Source organism: Capra hircus, chromosome 29, assembly GCF_001704415.2.
Source record: "Capra hircus breed San Clemente chromosome 29, ASM170441v1, whole genome shotgun sequence".
Classification (NCBI taxonomy): domain Eukaryota; kingdom Metazoa; phylum Chordata; class Mammalia; order Artiodactyla; family Bovidae; genus Capra; species Capra hircus.
In genome coordinates, this window is record NC_030836.1 from 40,551,540 (window position 1) to 40,575,081 (window position 23,542).

Consider the following 23,542-nt stretch of genomic DNA (forward strand, 5'->3'; position numbering starts at 1 on the left):
GGAGCCGAGCCGGGACGGTCGCGCTGGCCGCGCCGGCGATGCCGCGCCCCCGGGCCGGGCTGTAGCGGGGCCGGGGCGGAGTGCGCGCCGGGCAGGCCGGACATGGAGGTGGTGGACGAGACGGAGGCGCTGCAGCGCTTCTTCGAAGGTGAGGGACCACGCGGGGCCGGCGGGGACGGCGACCCTCTCGCGCTGGGAGCCCCCAACCCGGTCTGCCTGGGGACTGGGACCTCTGACTGTGCTTTCGCCACGCCGGGACCCCGCCAGAACGCCTGCTCCGGGCGGGGGCCCTCCTCCGTCTCCTGCAGGTTAATACCCACCTCTGCTGAATTTGGGTTCCCCCTCCCTGATCTGCCTCCCCGCCCCAACACACAACTTCCTTGGAGCTGCGTCCCGTCCCTACTCAGCCCTCCTTCACGCCTTCCAGGACCCGCAGTCCCCTCTAAATTCTGACACTTCCCCGACCCCGGGGACCGTCTCTGTGCTTCGCTGGAACCCCCTCTAGGCTGGGGTCCCCAGCACGCCTTCTGGAGGTCTTCCATGCCTCTTAGGCTGGCACCCCATGGTGCCTCCCAGAGACTGGGACCCCCACCCCTCCCCAAGGACCCAGACGCCCTGCTGTGCCTTTCAGATTGGCACCCTGCTCCCGCTGCCCCCTGACTCCTAGGAGCTGGGACCTGCCCCACGGTGCTTCCGGGAGCCTAGGACCCCCATCAAGACGGGGAGACCCCCTTCAGGACGGTCACCCACCTTCTCCAAGGCCGCCTCCTCCCCCACGGCTGAACTTCCCCTGGAAGCAGCTACCCCTCCCTTACTAGGGGCTGGGGTACCCCTCCCCGACATTCCTCTGTGGGCAGGATTCCACCCCCTCCACCTCCAATGTTCTCCTTGGGCTGGAACTTTCTTGAAGTTGGCATCACCACCGCCCCCTCCCGCTGCCCCTGCCTTGTTAGCCACCTCCGCCCTCTGAGACCTCTCGCTGCCTCCTGCCAACCCCCCGAGGGTCCTCTGGCCTGTGTCTCACACCTGTCCTTGGAGCTCTGCCCCCTCAGACGGTGCCCCTGTCCCAAGAGTGACCTCTTCTCCTCACCTTGACCCTACAGGACCCTTGCCAGGGCTGGGATCTACACACACCCTAGTGTTTTCTTCTGCCCTCTCCCTGCTCCTGAGCAGTGGTTTTGGGGGCACGGCACCTTCATCTCGCCAACTCCTCTCCCCTTTTCCTGAGTAGCCTCCGCCCCTCCTCCAAGCTGTCCCCCTCCCGGGTGCTGAGTTCAGGAGGGAAGGGACAACGTGGGGGAGGGGGACAGGCGCAGGCTGACACCCCCCGGCTTCTCAGACCCTTGCTGGAACATCTAGCCAGACCTTCTGGGTGCTTTCGTGTCCCTCTCCACCCACCTCGGTAGCCCACCCTCTGCCCCTACCTGCTCCCCAGTCCCTGAGCCCATACCCTGCACCTCAGGGTTTTCAGAATGCAAAACTCGATGATCCAGAACCTTCCATCAGTGTGAACCTAACCCTGGCGAGTTGCGGGTGGCCCACAGGGCACACAGCGCAAGGAATTAGGGCCCAGGTTTCAAGCCCAGCGCCCAGATCCCTTTGGGGTCCTGTGAGGAAGCAAGGAAGGCCTTTCTTTGACTCAGTTTCTCCCTGTGACTTCCGGGGTATGAGGGTCAGAGCCTTTGTCCACTCTGCTTGCTGCCCCCCAGCCAGAAGTCACAGACAGGGAGAAAGTTTGCTAAACAACCCAGGTAAGGGCATCCCCAAACCTCAACCTCCCCACTGCAGTTTTTGGGACGCCCCCAGCAGCCCCAGATCCAAGAAGTCAGGTTGGGACTAGGTTGAGTGGTTGATCCTGAGTGGATGGGCCATTTGAGGGTCCTGACATTTCCCCATCGGTCCCAGGGGCTCTGGTCCTCCCCAGCTCCTGTTAATCCTTTAGGAGCCTTGAGGGGCTTTATGGAGACCCTGGGGAGGTAGGAAGGGAGCACTCGTCCTTGCTTGGGGGGGGGGCTACTCTTTTGGGGGTGCCCTGAGCGTGCCAGACGTCCCGATGACTCATAAGCCAGACCCCCTTGCTTCCTGCAGATATCCCCGCACCTCCTCCACCAGGACCCTGGGCCTGGGCAGAGGGGTGGGCCTGGCTGGCCCAGGCTCCCTGTCTCCGGAGCCAAACTTTCCCTCCTGGCTGTGGGTGGGGGGTGGGGGTGGGGGCTGACGCCACAGCTCAGCCATGCGGCTGGCCTGGCTGGCCTGGCGGGGAGGCTGTGCTGCTCCCTCCAGAGAGATAAGAGGAGACTCAAGAATGTCTGTGGAGGGAGCCAGGGGCTGGAAAAGTGCTCCCAGAGCCTGCGATGGGGGGAAGGTGGGGCCGGCGCTGAGGGCTGGGGTCTCCTGGGCAGCTTGGGGGGGCGGAAGGCCTGGCCAGGAATCTGGTGGACAGTGACACATGGGGGACTCAGCGTGGGTGTTAGGGAACCCCTGGGGGTGGGGGGTGCTGGCGAGTGTGCTCATGAGTGGAAGTGTGCAAGCGTGGGCAGCGGTGCTGTTGTGTGTGTGGTGGATGTGTTGTTCCAGGGGGAGGGAAGAGACGCGGTGCGTATGTCCCTTGGGGCTGGGGGATGCCTGAGCTCTCATCCCGGGTCCTGCTTGGCTGTGGTCACCCCCCAGGACAGTGGGTACATAGGTGCAGGGTCTGTGCTTTCAGCTCTGGGCTTGGAGATGGGAGAGGGCTTGACTGAAGGGGGCAGGGCGTGCCCAGGCCCCTCGTGTGGCAAGGCCCCCTCTCCAGGCACATCAGGCGTGTGTCCTGGGTCCTGCCCGCACAGAGTAGGGGGCCAGGCTGTACCCGGCCCCAGGGTGGGGGGCTGGAGGCTAAGGCGCTTTGAGCTTCAGGTGGGAGGCTGGGACAGGGCGGCCCCCTCGAGGCTGGTACAGCCGGGCCCCCGTGACCGCCTTGCTAATCCCCTAGAGGGAGGCTACGGCCGCCCAGACCCGCGGGCACAGGGCCTGCAGAGAGTGGACCCTCCGGGCACGATGCACTGGCTCCCAGCAGGTAACCGGGACACAGTGGCAGGTGTCCTCCTAATCATGTTGACTGGCTGGGGCCTGGGGCTCCCAGAGCTGGTCAGGGCCAGGGCCAGGTGGCATCGGAGGATCCCTATAGGGTCTTAGAGGTTGTGGGGTGGGCTCGGTCGCTGAGAGCTGTGTGGCCCTCTCTGGACCCCTTTTCCTCACCTGCAAGACAGGAGTGGGCAGCAGAGAAGGTCTTGATGCTGCCCTGGGCTCTGATGAGCCTTCTCCTCCATCCCTGGAGAAGAGGGATGTTTTAGAAGGCAGAGGATGCTGGCCCCTGGCTTCAGGGACACATGGGGTGTGAGTGAACAGTGGCCAGCCCTCAGAAAGCCGGTGGGGATGGAGGAAGCGACTGAGCGGAGCTGGGCTGCCAGCATGTGCTGGAGAGGCCACCCAGAGGTTGGGGTGCCTCCCCCGGCCTCTAGAGCCCTGCTAGGATTGGAGGTGAGAGCCGGGTTTTCACTCCTTCCAGACCTGATGGGTAGCTTGGGCTGGTGACTTCCCTTCTCTGGCTTCATGTCCCCTACCTGTCTAGGGTAGGCAGGTAGGCTGGACCAGAGCAGGGGCTTCCAGTATGATTCTTTTTAGCCACCAAACAAAGGCAAGCTCCTGACCTCGAAACAGGACATATACACTGGACACGGGGGGAGGGAGTGCTGGGCTCCTCACCAACCCCAGAACACCAGATCCTGGTTTTGACCCTTCCTCAGCTCTGGGATGGGGAAGGGGAAGGATGGCATGGCCCGCTTTCCCCAGAGTCCAAGACTGTGGCTCTGAGAGAAGCGGGTCAGCCCGGGTGAATACCCAGGCCTCAGCACGGCCCATCACCAGGGCCTTGGGGAGGGAGGGTGGCCTTCCTATGGGGACCAGCCGGTCTGCCTGCAGAAGAGGCCCCCGGGGAGCCCACCTGACCACTCGGGAAGAGGATGCCCACCTTGGACGGGAGTCTGGGGCTGAGATGCGGTGTGTGACCAGGCACTGTGCCCGAGTCCGCCTGTCTGCAGTATGCTCCAGGGAGTCGGGTGGGGGAGACCACCAGACCCCTGACTCAAGGGGATGAGAAGGGGTGCCTCCTGGGTCCGCACAGAGCCCCTCTGGAGGACTGCTGTCCCAGCCCCACCTCCCTAGGTCCTGACTCCAGCTGGAGGGGAAGTGGTAGGTAGCAGGGGCAGTGGTGGGGCGGGCGACTGACTCATCTCCCTGTTCCCAGCACCCAGTGTAGGGCCGAACAGGCTGGGAGGGGGCAGGAGATGGAAGCAACAATGACTGTGTGAACAGAGGCAGGGTCGGGGGCCTGGTTCAGCGCAGAGGAGCGGAGCAGGCTGCTTCCAGCCTGCCGACCCCAGGGCCTCTCCTAAGTCTGGGGGCCTTAGCAGAGGGGCTCTGGGGGTCTTAGGCAGAGCCAAGCAGGGTGTTGGGGGGAAAGGTAGGCTGCTCTGGGTAGAACGGCCCCCTCCTGGGGACCTGGCCCCCGCTCTCTGACTCCTCGCAGGACTGGGGGCCCTGGCAGCAGAGGCCGCTGGGTAACTGCCCAGCGGGGGCTGCTGATTGGCTGCTGCCCTTGGACTTTGCCCGCTCGATAAGGATGGGGAGAAGAAATCATTAACTGCATTATTAACCGGGGCCAGCCCTGCCCTACCCAGGCTGCCTGCCCTTTTTCTCCCACCTTCTTCCTTTTCACTGAGCCCTCCTCTGGGCATCGGGTTCCCCCACAGCCTGGGTGTGTGTATGGAGAGGCATCCTCTCCCATCTTGGCCTCCAGCCCCTGTTGCCAGGATGCTGAGCAGCCCCTTGAGCCCATGTGGGTCTCTGCGTTCATTGAGGTGGGCTGTGGGTCTGTCCTTAGCCTTCTCCTAGTCTTGTCCCTAAACCTCTTTGTGCCTCCACCTTCCCATCTGTAGAATGGCAACACAGCTGTAGGCATCGTACCTGCCTCTCAGGGTTTCCGTGGGGATTAGATAAAGGGGGTCTAGGACGGTGCCTGGTGGGGTGCCTGCGGCCTGGACTGAGATTGCTCTCCCCTGGGAGGCTCACACCAGGTACTATGCTCCCCACTTTATTGGTCCGAGGGTAGGTCAGTACTCCCAGCGTCGGACTGGGGCCTGTGGCTGGCGCTGTGTGTCTTGGGAAAGCCCCTCACCCTCTCTGGGCTGCTCGTCCCAGAGCTGAAGGGAAGCTGTCGCCTTGTTGAGCACCCTGTACTCAGAGGCCGCTACATGGCCCTGCCTGGTCCTGATGCCCCTCCTGGTTCCCGGTGCCTCCAGTGGGGCCTGCCCCACCCTCCAGCTCAGAGATGAGGAACTCTGGCTGGTGGCTGGGGGAAGGGACTTGACCATCCTTTGTCTTTGCCAGCTGCACCCAGGCCAGAGGTTTAGGCATGTGTTGTCTCTCGGGAGTCCTGGGGCCCTGTGAAGTGCGGCTGGGGTCCCCTCACTTCTGAGAGGGGGCTGCTGAGGCAGGAGGAGGAGGCGATGGGGCAGGCTCCCTCAGGGCAACTGTGGTGGCAGAGCTGGGTGGGATCCCGTCTCCTGACCTGCAGCCCGTCACAGCTGGATGCCAGCTTGGAGTGGGGCGGGAGGGGGCCTCTCGTCTGTGTGCTGGGGGGCCTGACCATTCACGTGCGGCTGTGCTGGGTGACTGCTGTCCAGCCCCTGGACCTCTCTGGACCTCAGACTCCTCACTCAGATGGTCAGGGTTGTGTGATAGAAGCAGTGAGACCCCAAGACTGTTGAGGCTGGAGGAAGGAAGGAAGGGAAAACCCTGGGTCGACGGGCAATTGGCTCCTAAGCAGCCCCTGGCCTGGACCACGGACAGTTGGCTTCAGGGCTTCCTGGCCTCTCCCTGCCTCCTTGCTCATAGGTGGGAAAGGTTTTCCTCCATCTGACCTAGATCCCTCCAGCCCCACTAATGCATAACCACAGCCTCTATCTCTCTGAGGAGCTTGGGGACCCACCCCCGCTCACTCTCCTCTTCATCACCTCAGTCCCCCGTGCTCCCTTCTCCCCACCATGGTTCTTCTCCTGGGGTCTGTGGTCTTCGAGGGAGCGGGGAATCCTCATCCCCTGCTTTGCTAACTTGGAGGGGGCTGCCTTAGGTGACGGAGTTGGACTGGCTCACACCGAGTTCGCTCAGCTGGACTGGCTTCACCTGGAGCTGATGGGGAGGTGTGCTGGCCTGGGCCTACCGTGGGTCAGTGAGCATTGCGGGCACGCGTGCGTGCTCACTCAGTCGTGTCCGACTGTTTGCGATCCTATCGACTGTAGCCCGCTGGGCTCCTCTGTCCGTGGGATTTTCCCGGCACAAAGACTGGAGTGGGTTGCCATTTCCTCCTCCAGAGAATCTTCCCGACCCAGGGATTAAGCCCACATCTCCGGAGTCTCCTTCACTGCAGGCAGATTCTTTACCTACTGAGCCACTGGGGAGGCACTGTGGACAGGAGTATACAAATGTGAGGTGTGTTGAGATGTGGACATGCCTCAGGGCCTTTGCACTGGCTCCCCACTGCCTGGAATGCTCTTTCCAGTGGTGCGTGCGGCTCACCTCCTCCCTGTCTTGGCTCTGTGAAGCCTTCTCTGCTATCCTGCTTCAAATCGCAGCTCCTCACTCTCCTAGCAACCCAGCCTATCGCCCTGCTTTAGTGTCTCCGTAACATTTGTCCCCGTCTCAAATGCAGTGGGTTTTACCCATCTATCTTGTCACCTGACTCTGCATCCAGAATGTCGGCTCCATGTAGGCAGGAGGTTTTTTTTGTCTTTTTTTTTTAAGGAAAGCACAATTTAAATGTACACCCAACAAACCTGATACTGAAGAGGGGACAGGGACAGGCCGGGAGCGGGTGTGAAGAGACCGGGAGAGGGGCAGCCAGAAAGTGAAGGGGAGCCAAGAGGAAGTGGGGGGTTCCTTGTGCAAACTGCCACCCTCCCCAGGCCCTCCTGGGGAAGAGGGTGTGCACATGTGCCCCCAGCTTGCCCTTCGCTATTTTGCTCTGGTCCCAAAGGCAAGGTCATCCCCTGACTAGGCCCCCTACCTGGCCACGGATGGGACAGGGCAGGAGGTTTTGTCTGTTTCCTGCTTCATCTCTGGAGCCTACCATCATGACTGATACGTAGTAGAAGCTCAGTAAATAATCGTGTGAAGGTATGAGTGAACACACTTGGAACATGCTGGTGTGTGCACATGCGTGTGTCCGTGTTCGGCGTGTGTGCCTCTGCATAGGTGTATGTTTGGATGTACACGACTGTGTGTGTGCCAATGGATACATGCCTGGGAGTGTGCCCTTGTGTGCACACGTGCATGGGGGGCATGCTGGTGTGTGAACACAAATGGGCCTGGGTGACCCTGGTAAGCCCACCCCGAGCTGCAAGGTGCCTATTTTACCTCTACGGTGAGGGGTCTTCCCCAGCCTGCCTGGCCTGGTCGCTGTGGGAGAAGTTGGGGGTCCCAGAGCAAAGTGGAAATCCCTAGGGACCAATGCGGGTTCCCTAAGGGGCCACAGCTGCTGGGCCCAGCTCTGTTGAACCTGGCCTGGGAGCATCTTGGGGCTGAGCGTTCAGCCTTGTGTGGATCTGAGGACAGGATGGCAGCTGTGTGGGGACCCAAGGAGGACACAGCTATACCCCAGAGGGGGCTAAAGATTTCAGGTCCCCTGGAGTAGAAGGGTCTCTGCAAACAGGATGCAGGACTCGACTGCATTTTTGGCAAGAAGTTGAGAGGGAACAAAGACAACCGTGGATCAGATTTAAGGATCTGCTGGCGATGACTCCAGAGCCACATCCTTGTCATTCAGCCCCAGGCTAACTGGGGATTTGATGCTGAGATGCAGAGGGTCAAGCATTTGACCTGAAGGCAGTTTGGGTGAGAAGGCTCTGGTCAGAATCTGAAGCTGAATTAGTTATCATATATTAATCATAGGTCATATTAATAAAGATAGTCCAGACCAAGGGAGGTGAGAGCCCATATGCCCTGTCCCAGTGGGAACTAGTTTGGCACATGTTGATCAGCTCAGTCAATACTGGGAGATGAAACCACAGCACTGGTGGCCCTCTGTGACTGGGGTGGTTGCGGAAGGACTGCCAGGGCAGGCAGTCACTGAAGTCCTACCCACTGGAGCGGGGATGGCTACAGCCAAGTCCTGGAGGCTGGGCTGTGCCACAGGTATACCAGAATAACAACATGGCACCAGTTGTGCCTGGGCAGGGAAGGAGACGGGAGTCCCAAGGTTGATGGAGATAGGATAGTTACCACTAACTGAGCAATGGCCTCCTGGGGTGAGGAGCTCTCCCACCATCTCACTGAAGACTCACGACCACCCCATGATGCAGGAATCTCCTGCACTTGAGAGAGAAGGAAGCTAAGGCCAGAGAGGTCAGGCCACTTACTGAGGGTCACACAGCAATGAAGGAGGGGCCCACATTACCAACCAGGTCTCTGTGACCCCAGGGGTCCATTTAGGGCATTGTGGGAGCGCCAAGGTGGGCAGTCTCCTGACCATTGCTACCCTGGGCCAGTCCCCGTCTGGAGGCAGGATCCCTGGGGTGGACAGTCAACAGTGGGAGGACAGACCTGTGCCCTGATTGCCCCGGGTTCCGATCAGCTCATCCCGGACGGCATCCTTGGGCCCTGGACTGCCCTGCCCACAGCCACGTGGCCGACGGGATTTCCGCCATGTTTGGGGCATGAATTGACAAGTGCCCCATTGACGGGTGGGGGGGAGGGTGTGGACAGGGCACAAGCCTCCCACTGTGCCGTGTCCCCACCCTCCCCCGTTCCTCGGGACAATGCCCGAGACTCAGCCAGCAGCCACAGCTGGTGGTGAGGGGGCGTGAGCATGATGGGGGAGGAAGGGAAGGGTCCAGGGTGGAGGACCACCTGGGCCCCCACACGCCCTGAGCCCGCACCTGGCTTGTGTCCCCTGGGTTCCCCTTCTGCCCAGCTGGGTGGCCTTAGAGGGAGGAGGAGAGAGAAGGGCAGGGGGCTTCCTTCCCACAGCCATGATCCCTGTCTCCCTGGGAAGGAGCAGTGTCTGGCTCCTGTTAAAAGCAGGTAATAAAGGGCCTAATTAATGAGGAGCAGCTGGGGTGCATAGCTCAGCAGGGCAGGGGCGGTGCCTGGAGGGGCCCCGTCTAGCCCTGGACCCTGACCGCAGCACAGCTGGGCGGAGGTCCCCAGACCCAGGCAGGCCTGGTCCCAGTGCTCCGCTTGCCACTCTGCTCATTCATCCCGCGAACATTTATTGTGTGCCTATGGTATGCTTAGGTGCTAATGCCACACAGGGCAGATGGGGAGGACTCAGCCCAGCTGCCATACCTTCAAGGGAGTGGAAAGACATTTATCCTTTCTGAGCTGCAGTTTCCTCATCTGTGAAACAGGGAACAAGAAAACCACCTACCCCGTAGGATTGTTATAAGAATTATATATGTGTTATATACGGTCCAGTGCTCAAGACCCCATGCTTCCAAGGCAGGGGGCATGGGATAGATCCCTAGTCGAGGAACTAAGATCCCACATGCTGTGCAGCCGCCAAAAAAAACTGTATATTAAGTGTGTGACGTGGGGCTGGGCGGAATGACCGCTCGGTAATTGGCGGCTGTGGGTGGGCAGAGGATCAATTCTGCCCTTAGGGCGTGTGAGCAAAGAGCCTGATGAGAAAGTAGAGAGAAGGCTGCCACTCAAGGGATTGGGAGAGTCAGACATGGTCTCTGGGAGGAACGTAGACTTAAGGCCAAACCTAACGAGTGATGAGGAATGGGAACAGCTTGAGGGACAGAGGATGAGATGTTTGGATGGCATCACCGACTCAGTGGACATGACTTTGAGTAAACTCCGGGAGTTGGTGATGGACAGGGAGGGTCGCAGAAAGTCGGACACAACTGAGCGACTGAACTGAACTGAACTGAGGGAACAGCACGTGCCAAGGCCCCGAAGAGCAAGTGGGGCTTTTTGTCCCAAGAGGGAGTGAGGCTGGGGCTAGACCCTGGAGAGTTGTGGGGAGGGGCACTGGGGCAGGGGCAGGAGCAGCCGTTGGGCAGGCAGGGGGCCCAGCTGCCAGGCCTTGCACGAGGGTTCTGGGTGTCCCGAGCAATGGGAAGTTGGAGGGTCTGGGGAGAGGCACGGCAAGGACCTGACCTGGTGGTGCCACCTTCAGGCTGTAGCACCTTGGGCAGCCTCCACACCTCCCAGGAGGTCTTGAGGATCAGCAGGTGACACTCTTAGCTTCCTGCCTGACAGGTGTCTGCTGCTGGCTCAGCAATTTCCAGGGTTCTTTTGGGAGTGGTGGGGAAGGGGGCACCCCCAAGAGTGTGCCCTGGGTGCCCTGCCTTTCTCCTGAGTTCCTGGGGGCCTCTGCTCCAGCCTCAGGAGTCCCAGGGCTGGAAAGTTTGGTTAGAGATCTCCAGTGTGGTTCACGGACAGACTGGGGGCATCTGCTTAGTGGCTGGACCCTTTAGGATGGGTGGTGTGGGGAGAGGGCCAGACAGGCCTCGACGACTCCCAGAGAAAGCGAATATTTGGGGTCAGGGTCCCTCAGGAGGCCCCTCAACCCCCAAACCTCATACTTCACTCCCACCCGTCGGCCCACCCCCACCCTGCCCCAGTGGCTCACCCCTCCCGCCTGCATCCTCCCGTCCGCCCGGCCCCTGGCACCGGAGGGCCTCTCCTCCCCCCAACCACATCTGGTTCTCGTTAGGGTCTCCCAAGATGCCTCTGTCTGAGCCCCCACCACCACCAATCCCTGGGGTGGGGGGAGGTGGGCAGGAGGATTAGGGGTGATTAGGAGTGCTCCTAGCCAGGGGAGGAGGGGTGGCCTGTTATAAATAGCAACACCATGACTCCATCACCCCATCATTCACTGTGGATTCCAAGTTCAGTCTCAAAAACCTGCAGCTTCAGCGGCCAAGGTGGGCGTGACACTCCAGTACCTCCTCCCTCTCCATTCCCTGTGCCATCCTGCCTCCCTCGGGACCATCCCCCATCCAGGGGGGTCGCCCAGGATGGCCAGGAAGCCAACCAAACCTTCCCTCTTGGAGTCAGGCCCGTGCCCCTGGCCTCTCCTCGCCCTGTTGCCTTGGGCAAGAGACTTGGCTTCTCTGGACAAAGAGAATGAGGCTAATAACAAACACCAGGTCTTCAGGGGTGATTGGGAGGTAAACCCATTAAGCACTTAGAAGGGCGCTGGGGCCTGGTGGGCACTCAGCTGGGGCACTCCTGGTGGGAGCCCCTGTCAATATCATCATCATCACGTCATTGTCACCGTTACAGGTTGGGAGGATGAAGTGTCTCACTGCACGGGAAGGGCCTGTAGGTTGCCTTGCATAGAATAAACTCCTATGATTATTAATGTGTTAGGCTCTAAAAGTGCCTGGGGCACAGCAGGCGCTCAATAAATGGGACCTTCAGTTAACTGGGAAGGATGGAGTGGGGGCCGGAGTGTGACTGGAGTCCTAGGATCTCGGCCTGCAGCCTGGTCACTCCCAGCTTGAGAAGCTCCCCTTGCCCCGGGCAGCCACTGGCGATGCTTGGTGGATGTCCCTTGTTCCCGGCCGGGTGAGCCCAGGCAGGAGGGCCTGTCCCAGGCAGCGCGTGACTCCTAGGAGGGCTTAGCCACTCATTAATCACCTAAGCGGGGCTCAGCATTCTTGAAATGCCGGCCGGGGCCAGGGAGAGGCCTGAGTCGGGGGTTCCTGGGGACCCCAGGGCTCTGGGTGCTGGGGAGTGAGGACAGCCACTGTTTGCTGAGCACCCACTATGTGCCAGGCCCCTTATACACCTTAATTTTTTTCATCCTCAGACAACCCTGTAAAGTGTTAGCTGTTTGTGTCCCCATTTTACTGAGGAGCTTGAGGCTCAGAGAGGGTGAGTGACCTGTCCAAGGTCACACAGCACGCAGTAGGTGATCTAGGATTTATTACTGGACCTGAGGTCTGTTCTCAGGGTTCACCAGGAGAGGGAGCATGAGATGAGACCCCTGACTCACAGCCTAGGGGCCTGTGGGAGGGATGCCTCCTGCCTCAGTTGGGGCCAGCCAGCCCAGGCTAAGAGGGTGGGCGGGCCAGCCTCCATTATCGGGGTTGACGCATCTCCCACGTCAGCCCCCTTATCACCCCGCCCTCCAACTCTCCCTGCAAGGTGACCCTGGGAGGGGGGAGCAGGGGAGGGCAACTCCTCCCCTGCTGATGCCCAAGAGCACGGGGGCACCTTTTCTGAGAGTCCCCCCACTTGGTGGGGCCAGGCCAGGCCAGGGGGAGGGCCCAGGGCCCCCGCTGTTCCCTGCTGAACCTCTCTGAGGCTTTTTCCTCCTCTGGGCTCAGCACCCTCGCCCTCATTATGAGGGTGGTAGGCACACGCACTGAGCGGGGGCTGGGTGCTCCTGACTCCGACCCCAACTCCCTCTCCACCTGCAGCTGGGCCCGGGGTGCAGGAGTCTCCCCGAACCCCATGCACCACCCCCGCCCCCCCACCTAGGATGTGTGGTCCAGCCCGGCCAGGCCCGATGGTCCTGGCTGCCCGTAGCTGGGCTGTCTGGAACCGCCACCTGGAGGACAGGGCAGGACAGAGTCAGCGAGTCTGGGCCCGAGGCCGTGAGGGTGGTGGCACCTCATTTGCTGCTCACAGCACCCCGTAAGATGGGGACACATTCACCCCATCTTATAGGCAAGACGAAGGGACTTGCTCGTGTCACGCATCTGGGAGAGGGGATGGAGGGGCAGGAGCCGGTGGGTCCGTCCAGATGCAGACTGTGGGGCCCTCCCCTCTTGGAGGAGTCCAGGGGGCCTTGTGGGCTGGGGGCAGCAGCATCCCTGCCTGCTGGAGGGGCGGCAGGTGGTGACTGTGAAGGGCTCTCCCTCCATGTGGACACAGGTTGGGGGGCGGTGGGTGCTGGGTCTCTGCCGTAGCTCATGGCCACTCCTCCCCGCAGGCCACGACATCAACGGCGCCCTGGAGCCTTCCAACATAGACACGAGCATCCTGGAGGAGTACATCAGCAAGGAGGACGCCTCTGACCTGTGAGTGGCCCCGCCCCCAGCCCCACGGGCCTCACCTGGGAGGCGTGACAACATCCCGCCTCCAAAAGCTGCTCCTCCCCCTCCGCCAGCCTCCAAGCCCTCTGCGGGGTCCATGCTGCCCTGCGGGTGGGGCCCCGGGAGGGGCTGGGGGCCCCCGCTGGCGCTGAGCTTCCTCCCTTCTCCGCAGCTGCTTCCCTGACATCTCTGCTCCAGCCAGTGCGGCCTCCTACCCCCATGGGCAGCCAGCGATCCCCGGCTCCAGCGGGGTCCACCACCTGAGCCCCCCGGGGGGCGGACCCTCCCCGGGGCGCCATGGGGCCCTCCCACCCCCGAGCTACAGCGCCCCGCTCAACTGCAACAACAACAACGGCATGGGTGTTGCTCCCAAGCCCTTCCTGGGGGGTTCTGGGCCCCCCATCAAGGCAGAGCCCAAGGCTCCCTATGCCCCAGGGTGAGTGAGGGCAGGGAGTGTGGCGGGCGGGTTAAGACGCAGGGGCCCCGGGCCAGGCAAGGCATGGGCACAGTGACAGTGGGCCTGGGGTCGAGGCTGGGCAGTGGGGGACGGGCTGCCCTGCAGGGAGCAAGGTGGTGGTGGTGGGCGAGGGGCTCCAGGACTAGGCCGAGGAGGCTTTGTGCTACGGCAGTGGGCAGCTGAGGGCTCCGAGCAGGGGAGTGGGGACAAGCCAGCCTCCCCCTCCCAGATCCGCCCAGCCCACGTAGAGGCGGGGAGCATGGGTTTGCCAAGCCCTGCAGAGGTGCTCAGAGAAAGTTCTGGGTCCCCCTCAGGCTGAGGCAGGGGGCAGGGGACCCCGTCTCTGAGTGGAAGGATAGTGGGGTGCTGGGAGCACGACGCCCATCAGACAGCCAGGCTCTGTCTCCAGCTCCACTATTCCCAGCCTTGTGGGATTGCAGGCGGATTCTTTACCAGCTGAGCCACCAGGAAAGCCCATTCTTCCGGGTACTGACCCTCAACCTCGGTTAGGGCCTCAGCAGCCCCAGCTGTAAAGGGAGCCCCAAATGCTTCCGCCCCATCATGTGACTGTGGGAATCGGGGAAGGAAACCCAGAGGAAGTACTGGGGGACAGTGGCCATGTCCTGGCTTATAGAGGGGAAGCCAGGCAAGGGTGAGCCATAGCGGCAGAAGGCAGCTAGCCGCTTCAGGCCAAGACGCTGTCCTAAAGCAGCAGACCCTGAAAGGCAGGGAGGAAAGAGAACTAACACCACCTAACAAGTGCCTGCTGGGTGCCTGCTGCTGTACCCCAGGCCTCTATGTGAGCTCATCAACTGCCCCAGTAGCCAGCTCCTGGGGGACCCCAAAACCAGCCAGCCTGTGCATAGAGCCCGGTCTCCCTCACAGCAGGATTCGGATGGCCCACTGAAGCCATTTCCCAGGGAGAGCCACACAGACACTCCGTGGGCCCCGGGCGGCTCCCACCGCCCCACCCGTGCCAGGCCCTGTTCTAGGTGGAAAACAAGGCAGGCCTGTCTCTCCTGCAGGGGGTCCTGAGGAGGGAGTTAGTAATCAGTAATCAGCAACTCGAGCGCTGTGAGGAGTTAGGAGGAAGAAGGCAAGGCCCTCTGGACGTGGCATGTGAGTTTGCAGGGGCTAGAGAGAGAGAAGGGCCTCTACACAAGACCACTGTCGGGGCAGTGCAGGCTGCAGGCGGGGAGACAGACACGGAGCTGGGGAGGCCCTGGTCCGCCCACCGCGCCGCGAGGGCCACAGCAAGGGCCGGGTCCCCAACACTTTTGCCTGTCATCCTCACCCACGGGGCCTGGGGAAGCCGATGGGGGGTGGCTTGTCCAGAGGACCTTGGGGACCCTCAGTTAGCCCAGGGCCGTGTCGGCAGTGACTGGGCTGCCTCAGATGCTGCCTGGGCCTGATGGAGGGCAGTCTTCCCAGATGTGGGGGCCACGATGGCCAGAGAGCCAGCCCCCTGCCCGCCTTCCTCTCCGGGCGAGCGCAGGGTTCATGGAGGACGTGCTGACCTCTTAGAGTCGAGTTTGTTCTTGCTTGCCCAAACCACTGATAACACAAAACCTATGAGTGCAGGCCTGGCAAGCTGGCTCCCTGCCCAGCCCACACCTGCCCATGGCAGGGCAGCCCCTCCGGTGAGCCACTGACGTTTCCCAGGCCCAGCCCCCTAGGCCCCCTAGAGTTTCCAGGAAGTGGGGCTTCAGTGGGTGCAGGAAGAAAAGAGCTGGCCTGGCCCTTGGATCTGGGGAGGGAGTCCTTGAATCCCTGAACCAGGGACAGGCCCCTCTAGTGCCCTGTAGGTCTGAGGGGATGCGGGGTGGGAGCCCAAGGCCCCCCACCTGCAACTCAGCCCTGTGCCCTGCCGGGCACCCCAAGGGGGCTGGTAAAGAGAAATGCCTGTAATGGAGCGGAGAAGAGACCTCAAGGCCTCCAGCCCCTGGGTCTCTGGGACCCTGCCCCGCAGAAGAGCTGCTCGACTGGGAGGCAGGGGTCCCGTGGCCCAGCCAACAGCCCTTCCCTCTTCTCCACAGCACCCTGCCAGACTCTCCCCCAGACTCGGGCTCCGAGGCCTACTCCCCCCAGCAGGTGAATGGTGAGTCCGGGCGGGCACCGCCCTCCCCCTCTGGGGTTTGGGCAAGTGGTTGGGGCGGCCTTATCGGGAGGGAGGGAGCGAGCCGGGGGTGGGGTGGGGGGCCAGCGGCCGCCCAACAGGCCCAGATTATCGCTGGTCAAATACTCCCCGGCGCTGGCTATTGTTTCCCCGTGGGCGGGTGGGGAGCCCGCCCGGCCTCTGAGCAAGTGTCCCTGCCGGTGATGCCACCCGCCTGCCCGCCTGCGCCATCATGGACGCACCCTTCGGCGGTGAGTGGATGGCTGGGGGAGGCAGCCTGGGTGCAGCTGGCTGGGCCCACCGCGCCTCGGGGTGTGCTCAGGGCTGCCGCGGCCCCCAGGTGGCCAAGAGCAGAAGGATGGCAGGCAGCCTTCTCCCCACGGCCCAGAGAGGGGTCAAGAGTTCTGTTTATCTTACCAGAAACATCTCTGGAATGCCTCCTGGGGAACAAAGGGAGCTGGGGCTTCCCCCCTCATGCTGGGGGGCTGGCCCCTGGGAGCCTGGTAGAGGGGCTGCCGGAGGGAGGAGGGGCCCACCTCCCTGCTGTAGGACTGCACTGGGGGTCCCAGGAGACTCCTTCCTGAAGGCCAGAGGAGAAGCAGGCCTGCGAGGGGCTTGGGAGAGAGCCTTGGGACGTGGGTCCTCCCCAGGGAGCTGGGCCAGGCCCAGCCCGGGGAAGAAGAGGGCTTCGATGGGGTGAAAGGCTGCCTACCTCCTGGACAGGGTCTAGCCTCCCCGCCCAGGCTTGCAGTGGGATTGGGCTGCCCAGCCTCCTCCCACGTGGGATGGGTGGGAGGGCAGCCCCCAGGCTGGCTCAGGAGGGGGTGGGTATGAGGAGACCCTGCCCCAGGGAGAGCTGGTGCCTGGAAACCTAATGTCCACCCCCTGCCCCCTCTCTCCCACAGACCCCCATCTCCTGCGCACCATTACCCCTGAGACCCTGTGCCATGTGGGGGTGCCTTCCCGCCTGGAGCACCCGCCCCCACCTCCAGCCCACCTGCCGGGCCCCCCACCGCCCCCGCCGCCCCCACCGCACTACCCTGTCCTGCAGCGGGACCTGTACATGAAGGCCGAGCCTCCAATGCCCCCCTACGCCGCCATGGGGCAGGGGCTGGTGCCCACCGACCTCCACCATGGCCAGCAGTCCCAGATGCTCCACCAGCTGCTCCAGCAACACGGAGCTGAGTAAGAGCCGGGCAGCCTCCTCAGGGTGGGGAGATGGGCTGGTGGGGGCAGGGAGGGGATGCTTGCCCAGGTCACAGAGGTAGAAAGGGGCAGAGCCACAGCCTGAACCTGGGCCGGTGCTCTTACCCACACGGCAGTGACTTTCTAACCACACAGAGTCCGCAGTTTTCTGAGGAGGTTCTAGGTGTAGACCCAGAACTACTTCCGCTCTGACTCCAGCTGCAGAATTATCTTTTTATCAGTTTTGGACATTTGAGATTTCGGGAAAGATTTCATTCAAGGAAAGATTCCACTGGTAAAGCTTTTTGCAAACCAGAAGGGGAAGGGGTGCTGTGTAGACCCCCCCCAAATCGTCAGCCCCTTTTCCAGGAAACTCTCCCAGCCTTGGTGGTCCAAGCCCTCTGGCTTGTTTCTGGAGGCTGCTCTCCAAAGAGCCCTCACTATACCGGGTGATGCTGAGAATGACCCCACAGGGAAGGGACAGACTCACTCATTCCACCAACGATTCTGAGCACTTGGTGCACCAGGCCAGTTGCCGGGTGTGATGGGGACACACGGGCGAGTCAGGTGTGGCCCTGCCCTCCTGGATTCCACAGCCTGGGGAGCAGGGAGGAGGGACAGACACAGGATGATAGCACAGCACAATGGGAGAGCACAGAGGTGGTAAAGACGCGGCTTCCTGCAGGAGGTGTCCGCTGGGCTGGGCGTATCCTGCTAGAACAGGGCAGAGAGGGGAGCGGGGGTACTGCCCAGTGGGACAGGTCTGGGGGGGGCACTGGTCCCCCCATGACGCACACCTGTATCCCCCAGGCTCCCCCCACACCCCGCCAAGAAGAGGAAGCACTCGGAATCACCTCCCAACACCCTCAATGCCCAGATGCTGAACGGAATGATCAAACAGGAGCCTGGGACTGTGACGGCCCTGCCCCCGCACCCAGCGCGAGCCCCTTCCCCATCCTGGCCTCCCCAGGGCCCGCTCTCACCCGGGCCTGGCTCCCTGCCCCTCAGCATCGCCCGGGTCCAGACACCTCCTTGGCATCCACCAGGTGCCCCCTCACCAGGTACACGGCTGGCCTGCTCAGGCTTTTGAGTTGGGGAGGTGGGGCCCGGGGCTCGGGGCCCATGGCCATTCCCTCTCTCCAGGTCTCCTGCAGGACAGTGACAGCCTCAGTGGCTCCTACCTGGACCCCAACTACCAGTCCATCAAGTGGCAACCGCATCAGCAGAACAAATGGGCGACACTGTACGACGCTAACTACAAGGAGCTGTGAGTGCTTCGTGCCCCTTCCCTCGGTAAAGAATCCGCCTGCCAACGCAGGAGACCCGGGTTCCATCCTTGGGTCGGGAAGATCCCCTGGAGAAGGAAATGACAATCCACTCTGGTATCCTTGCCTAGAAAATCCCATGGACAGAGGAGCCTGGCGGGCTACCAACCATGGGGTCACAAAAGAGTCGGACACGACTTAGCGACTAAACCACCACCACCACCCATCCCTCCTGGTCATGCCATCTGGGCAACCCCAGCCCTGGCTTCAGGATCCTAGAGCAGGGCTGGAAGCACCCTCGGAACAAGACAGTCCCCTTTCACAGAAGAGCAGGCTCAGGGCAGAGCTAGGGCTGCCACTCAGGGCTCCTGAGTCCTGAGCCAGCCCGAGGCCTCCTTAAGAAGGTGGTGTCAGCCAGGGAGGGGCCAGTGGGGGCGAGTCTGGCAGCAGTGGGTGGAGAGGGGTGTTTTCTGGCTCCTCCTCCCCCTCCCCCCTCCTCTTGCATTCCAGGAAGGTAGCCGGAAGCTGAGTGTCAGGGAGGCCCTTCCAGCAAGCCCCCTCCCTGCAGGGGAGGGACCAGTGGGTGGGGGAGGACTGGTCAGAGGCTGCCCCAGCATTCCTAGTTCTGCTCCAGCACCCACCCATGCGGATTCAGCTTCCTGGGACCCGGCCAGGAGCACTCTGGGACCACTCCCCTCACTCCCACGGAAGGCCAGCGAGGGGTGAGAGCATGGCTCACCATCAGCTCACTTTGGACCTTGCTGGGACTGGGCAGGGTGTCTGGGACTTGCCTTCTCACAGCTAGTTCAGCATCCTGGAGTTGGGGGTCCCAGGCTTTGTGGGGTTGTTAGCGCAAAGCCCTCAGGGCTGGGGCAAGGAGCTGTCCAACTGATGTAGTGGCTAAAGGATCCCTTGAGACCCTATCTAGGTGTCAGGGAGAGGTCTTTGTCCAGCCCTATGGCCTGGTGAGGACCCCGCCATTCCTACAGCCATTCTTCTCAGGTCAGCCCTGCCACCCCAGATCCCAAGGCCAGGAAGTTGGCACCTGAGGTCCACCCCAGTGTGGTACGGGCACTTTCTGAGTGTTTCCTGGGTGGTCAGGCAGATGAGCGGAGCCCAGGGAGGGAGAAGCAGTGAGCCCTGCATCTTCCTGTTGATGTTAGCCAGGCCCAAAGGCCTCTCCAAGTTTGGAAACACTCTCCCTGCCCAGCTTCCTCCAGGCAGGCCTGGGCATCGGGGGCACTGCTTGTGCCTGGGGACCTGGGGGAAGGCGGGCCAACAGTCTCCCCGTGTCCTACCCCCTGGAGATCCCCCAAAGAGCCTAGACCAAGAACACCTTCCCAGCAACAGATTGGTAAACTGAGGCTGAGTCCAGGCTGCCCAGAGAGCCCCCTCCCCACCGGGTAGGAGTCAGGATGAAGATGTCTGGGGGCTTGAGCAAGCTGGTGGGCAGGGGCTGGGCCCGTGCAGAGCCGGCGCCTGGTTCCACCGTTTCCATGGCAACCAGCTGTCAGGCACAGTGAGGCTCCACAGACGCATCCCCTCTCACCCTGTCTCCCTGGAGGGAGGGGGCCTTCGGGCAGCGTTCTGGGAAGAAGCCAAGTGTGGTGAGGGGCTGTCAGGCCCCCTCATCAGGAGCTCACTCCCATCCTAGGGTCTTGCCCAGCCTCCCCCATCACCGGGGCGCAGTGGTCCCAGGCATGTAAGGGAGGAATATTGGCCGAGGCATTGTCACACCAGAGCTCAGATCCTCCTGGGGGCTCAGTTTCCATTTCTGAGAAGTGGTAGCAATCCTGAGAGACGTTTGAGGGTGGGGGCACCAGGTAGGAAGTTGGCTTGGGGACATGGGCCACAGACAGGACAGGCGAGGCAGGCCCGGCTGGGGGCCCTCGGTCGAGTGTCCTCGCCTGCCCCCAGGCCCATGCTCACTTACCGCGTGGACGCCGACAAGGGCTTCAACTTTTCGGTGGGCGACGACGCCTTTGTGTGCCAGAAGAAGAACCACTTCCAGGTGACGGCATACATCGGCATGCTGGGCGAGCCCAAGTACGTCAAGACGCCCGAAGGCCTCAAGCCCCTGGACTGCTTCTACCTGAAGCTGCACGGAGTGAAGGCAGGTCTGGGGCTCGGCAGTGAGGGTGGGCAGCAGGCCGGGGGAGCCGAACGAGCCTGGGGCCAGGTGAGTGTGTCCTGAGGAGACTCCTGGGGGCTGAGTCCAGCCCCCTTCCCACCTGAACCCCCGTGCCCGCCCCTTAAGGGTCATGCCCCCAGCCCTCTGCTCAGTTCTGCTTCCTGTTTCCTTCTCTACCCTGTGACCCCAAGTCTGTGTGCCCAGCCAGGACCCCGCTCCTGACCCTGCTGTCAGCTGCCTCAGTATAGCATCCCAAAATGAACTCCCTGCAAACTCGCCCTCCCCAGGCTCTCCTCTCTGGGAATGGGGCTCCGGGGCCCTGGTTCCCCAAGCCATGAATCTGGGACCTGCTTGCCCACCTCACACCATGCACTAGGCCCCGCTCTCTCTCCTGGAACTTTCCACAACCTGGTCCCTTCCTCTCCTCCCTGCACCTCTACCCAGACCAGGCCAGCCCCCTCCTTATCTGACCACCCACAGCCAGACTTCTGTTCCACCTGAGACACAGGTGGGCCCAACATTCCCCATTTAAGGCCTCCAGGACCCCATCTCCCCCATCCACCCGAGCAAGGCCCTGACTGCTAGGCTGAGGCAGCAGAGGCTTTCGGGACCCCATCCTCACCCCGGCCCTGGTTTGCTGTGCCCAGTCACAGCCCCTGCCTCCCCCCAGGCGGCTCCTTCTCTGGGACGCCCTCTGAACCCCACTGCCTGCCTCCTCCCCTGGCTGACCGCTCCTTGACCATCACCGTTCACTCTGCTGCCTCCTCTGGGACACCTGCCCTGAGGCCCGTTTTGACTTGAGGCCCCTCACTGTCCAGCACCTCCACGGTGGTGGTGGTTGATTTTGAGTCCACGAGCTCCCTGATGGCCTGGCTGCGTGTGTCTCCTTCCATGTCATGAGTGGGGCCTGGCATTGCCGTGGCTCAGCCTGTGCTCTGGAGGGTTTGAGAGGCCTGGGAGTGGGATGGGTTCTCGGGAGTGTGGTTTTGGGTGTGACTGGGTGTTTGTGGATAGGCTTCACGGTGGCTCAGCAGTGAAGAAGCTGCAGGGCAGGAGCCGCAGGAGACATGGGTTCGATCCCTGGGTCAGGAAGATCCCCTGGAGAAGGGATGGCTACCCACTTGCCTGGAGAATCCCATGGACAGAGTAGCCTGCTGGGCCACAGTTCTTGGGGTTGCAGAGTCAGACAGGGCTGAAGCGACTTAGCATGCACGCATGGGTGTTTGTGGAGGCTGATTTGGGATGTGTACTTGGAGATGAGTGGAGTGAGTGGGTGTGAATTGGTGGCCAGCGAAGTTGCCTGTGTGTGTGCGCTCACGTGTGTGCACGTAGGTGGGAGAGTGGTGTGGGTGTGGGCTCATGGGGGGGCGCAGCGGTGTAGGAGAAGGCACAGGAGTCTGTGGGCCAAGGGGAGGGTGGGCCTCAGTTTCCCCAGGAGCTCCCGCTGGGCTGGGCCTGGGCTGAGAGGCTGAGGAGGGCAGGACCAGGTGGGGAGACCCTAGGCCCTGAGGTGCCCTTGGCCTCTGCTCCTCCCCCAGCTGGAGGCCCTGAACCAGTCCATCAACATCGAGCAGTCGCAGTCGGACCGAAGCAAGCGGCCCTTCAACCCCGTCACGTGAGTGCCTGAGCCGCGGCCGGGGAGGTCCCCAGGAGGGCTCCCCTGGCAGGAGCCAAGGAGGGCCAAAGGCACCCACAACGTGCCCCTCCCACACATTCCTGACCCGGGGGCCCCTGGTGGCCTGGCTCTCCGCAGCCCCTCTTCCCTGGCCCCTGAGTACCCTGCCCCTCCTCTGCAGGGTCAATCTGCCCCCCGAACAGGTCACGAAAGTGACTGTGGGGAGGCTGCACTTCAGCGAGACCACCGCCAACAACATGCGCAAGAAGGGCAAGCCCAACCCCGACCAGAGGTGAGCGGGCTGCGCCCCTGCCCCGGAGCCCCTCCATTTCTGAAGACCAGGGGCTGGAGGGTGTCTCCCCGACTCCACCCCCTCCCCCGCCCGCCCATAGCATGCCAGAAACGCAGTCCCAGAGATTGACCCACTTCCCACATGAGGGACCTGGGTTTCAGAGCCCTTTACCACTTACGGATAGGAGAGCGGAAGCTGGCTTCCTAGCTGTTTCCGCCCCCTAGTGGAGACTCAGGTTCCTTCTCTGTAGTGCGTGCTTAGTCGCTTCAGTCATGTCTGACTCTGTGCGACCCCGTGGACTGTAGCCCCCACCTCCCACCCCAGGCTCCTCTGTCCATGGGGATTCTCCAGACAAGAATACTGGAGTGGGTTGCCATTCCTTCCTCCAGGGGGTCTTCCCAACCCAGAGATCGAACCCACATCTCTCTGTCTCGTGCATGGGCAGGCGGGTTCTTTACCACTAAAGCCGCGTGGGAAGCCCCTCCTCTGTAGGGTGGGGTGGTCATGCTTTCCTCCAGGGTGCCCGGAGCCTGGGGGAGATAACCAAGTGCACTGTACATCTGACCCAGGAAGGCTGGTGGAGGTGGGAGGGGAATGGGGCGGGACTCTGGGCACCTCTGAGACCCTCTTGTGTCCAGGTACTTCATGCTGGTGGTGGCCCTCCAGGCCCACGCACAAAATCAGAACTACACACTGGCCGCCCAGATCTCAGAGCGCATCATCGTCCGGGTGAGGGCCACCTCCCCCCAAGGGGTTGAGAGTCCTGTCCAGACCTGGGAGAAACAGCACCCAGGAGAAATACAGGGTCCTCAGGGGTCAGGAGCTGGAGTGCTGATCTTGTGTGGCCCTGGGCAAGGTTCCCATCCTCTCAGGGCCAGTGTCTCCTTCACAATGAAGTGTGGAGGTGGCCAGGACCCGGTTGGTGGCTTTCCTGAAAGTTGCAGCCATGGGAGGACAGTTTAAGGAGGGCATGGGGCTGTGAGGAGCTCTGGCTGGAGCTGGAGGGGTGGCTGTGGGGTTTCGCCCTTTCCCAGGGCGCTGCGCGTTCCCCAACCCCCAGGACTGATCCAGCCCCATCTCCTGCCAGGCCTCCAATCCAGGCCAGTTTGAGAGCGACAGCGAGGTGCTGTGGCAGCGGGCGCAGGTGCCGGACACGGTCTTCCACCATGGCCGTGTGGGCATCAACACAGACCGGCCCGATGAGGCGCTGGTGGTGCACGGCAACGTCAAGGTCATGGGCTCGCTCATGCACCCCTCCGACCTGCGGGCCAAGGAGCACGTGCAGGAGGTGGGGGCAGGGTCGGGGGCGGGGACTCCATGAGCCGGGAGGAGCCTATGGCAGGGGCGGGCTGGGCGGGGCTATCTTGTGGGCGGGGCTCATGGGGGGCGG

At 62.3% G+C, this 23,542-nt stretch overlaps 1 protein-coding gene across 7 annotated transcripts in view; it reads left to right on the forward strand.

Annotated features, from left to right (window-relative positions):
* Nucleotides 1–23,542, forward strand: part of MYRF (myelin regulatory factor) — a 32,649-nt gene continuing 9,107 nt past the window's right edge. For 5 of the 7 annotated variants that reach the window (XM_018043433.1, XM_018043435.1, XM_018043434.1 and 2 more), the window contains exons 1-12: nt 1–148; nt 12,989–13,076; nt 13,264–13,527; nt 15,585–15,646; nt 16,570–16,849; nt 17,660–17,910; nt 17,993–18,116; nt 20,032–20,227; nt 21,784–21,860; nt 22,042–22,152; nt 22,791–22,881; nt 23,240–23,440. In XM_018043433.1, coding sequence (XP_017898922.1) covers nt 103–148; nt 12,989–13,076; nt 13,264–13,527; nt 15,585–15,646; nt 16,570–16,849; nt 17,660–17,910; nt 17,993–18,116; nt 20,032–20,227; nt 21,784–21,860; nt 22,042–22,152; nt 22,791–22,881; nt 23,240–23,440 — 1,791 coding nt within the window. In that variant the 5' untranslated portion in view covers nt 1–102. Of the gene's footprint in view, nt 149–12,988; nt 13,077–13,263; nt 13,528–15,584; nt 15,647–15,801; nt 15,916–16,569; nt 16,850–17,659; nt 17,911–17,992; nt 18,117–20,031; nt 20,228–21,783; nt 21,861–22,041; nt 22,153–22,790; nt 22,882–23,239; nt 23,441–23,542 lie in introns of those variants that run through there. The other 2 variants (XM_018043439.1, XM_018043440.1) reach the window with 2 other exon arrangements.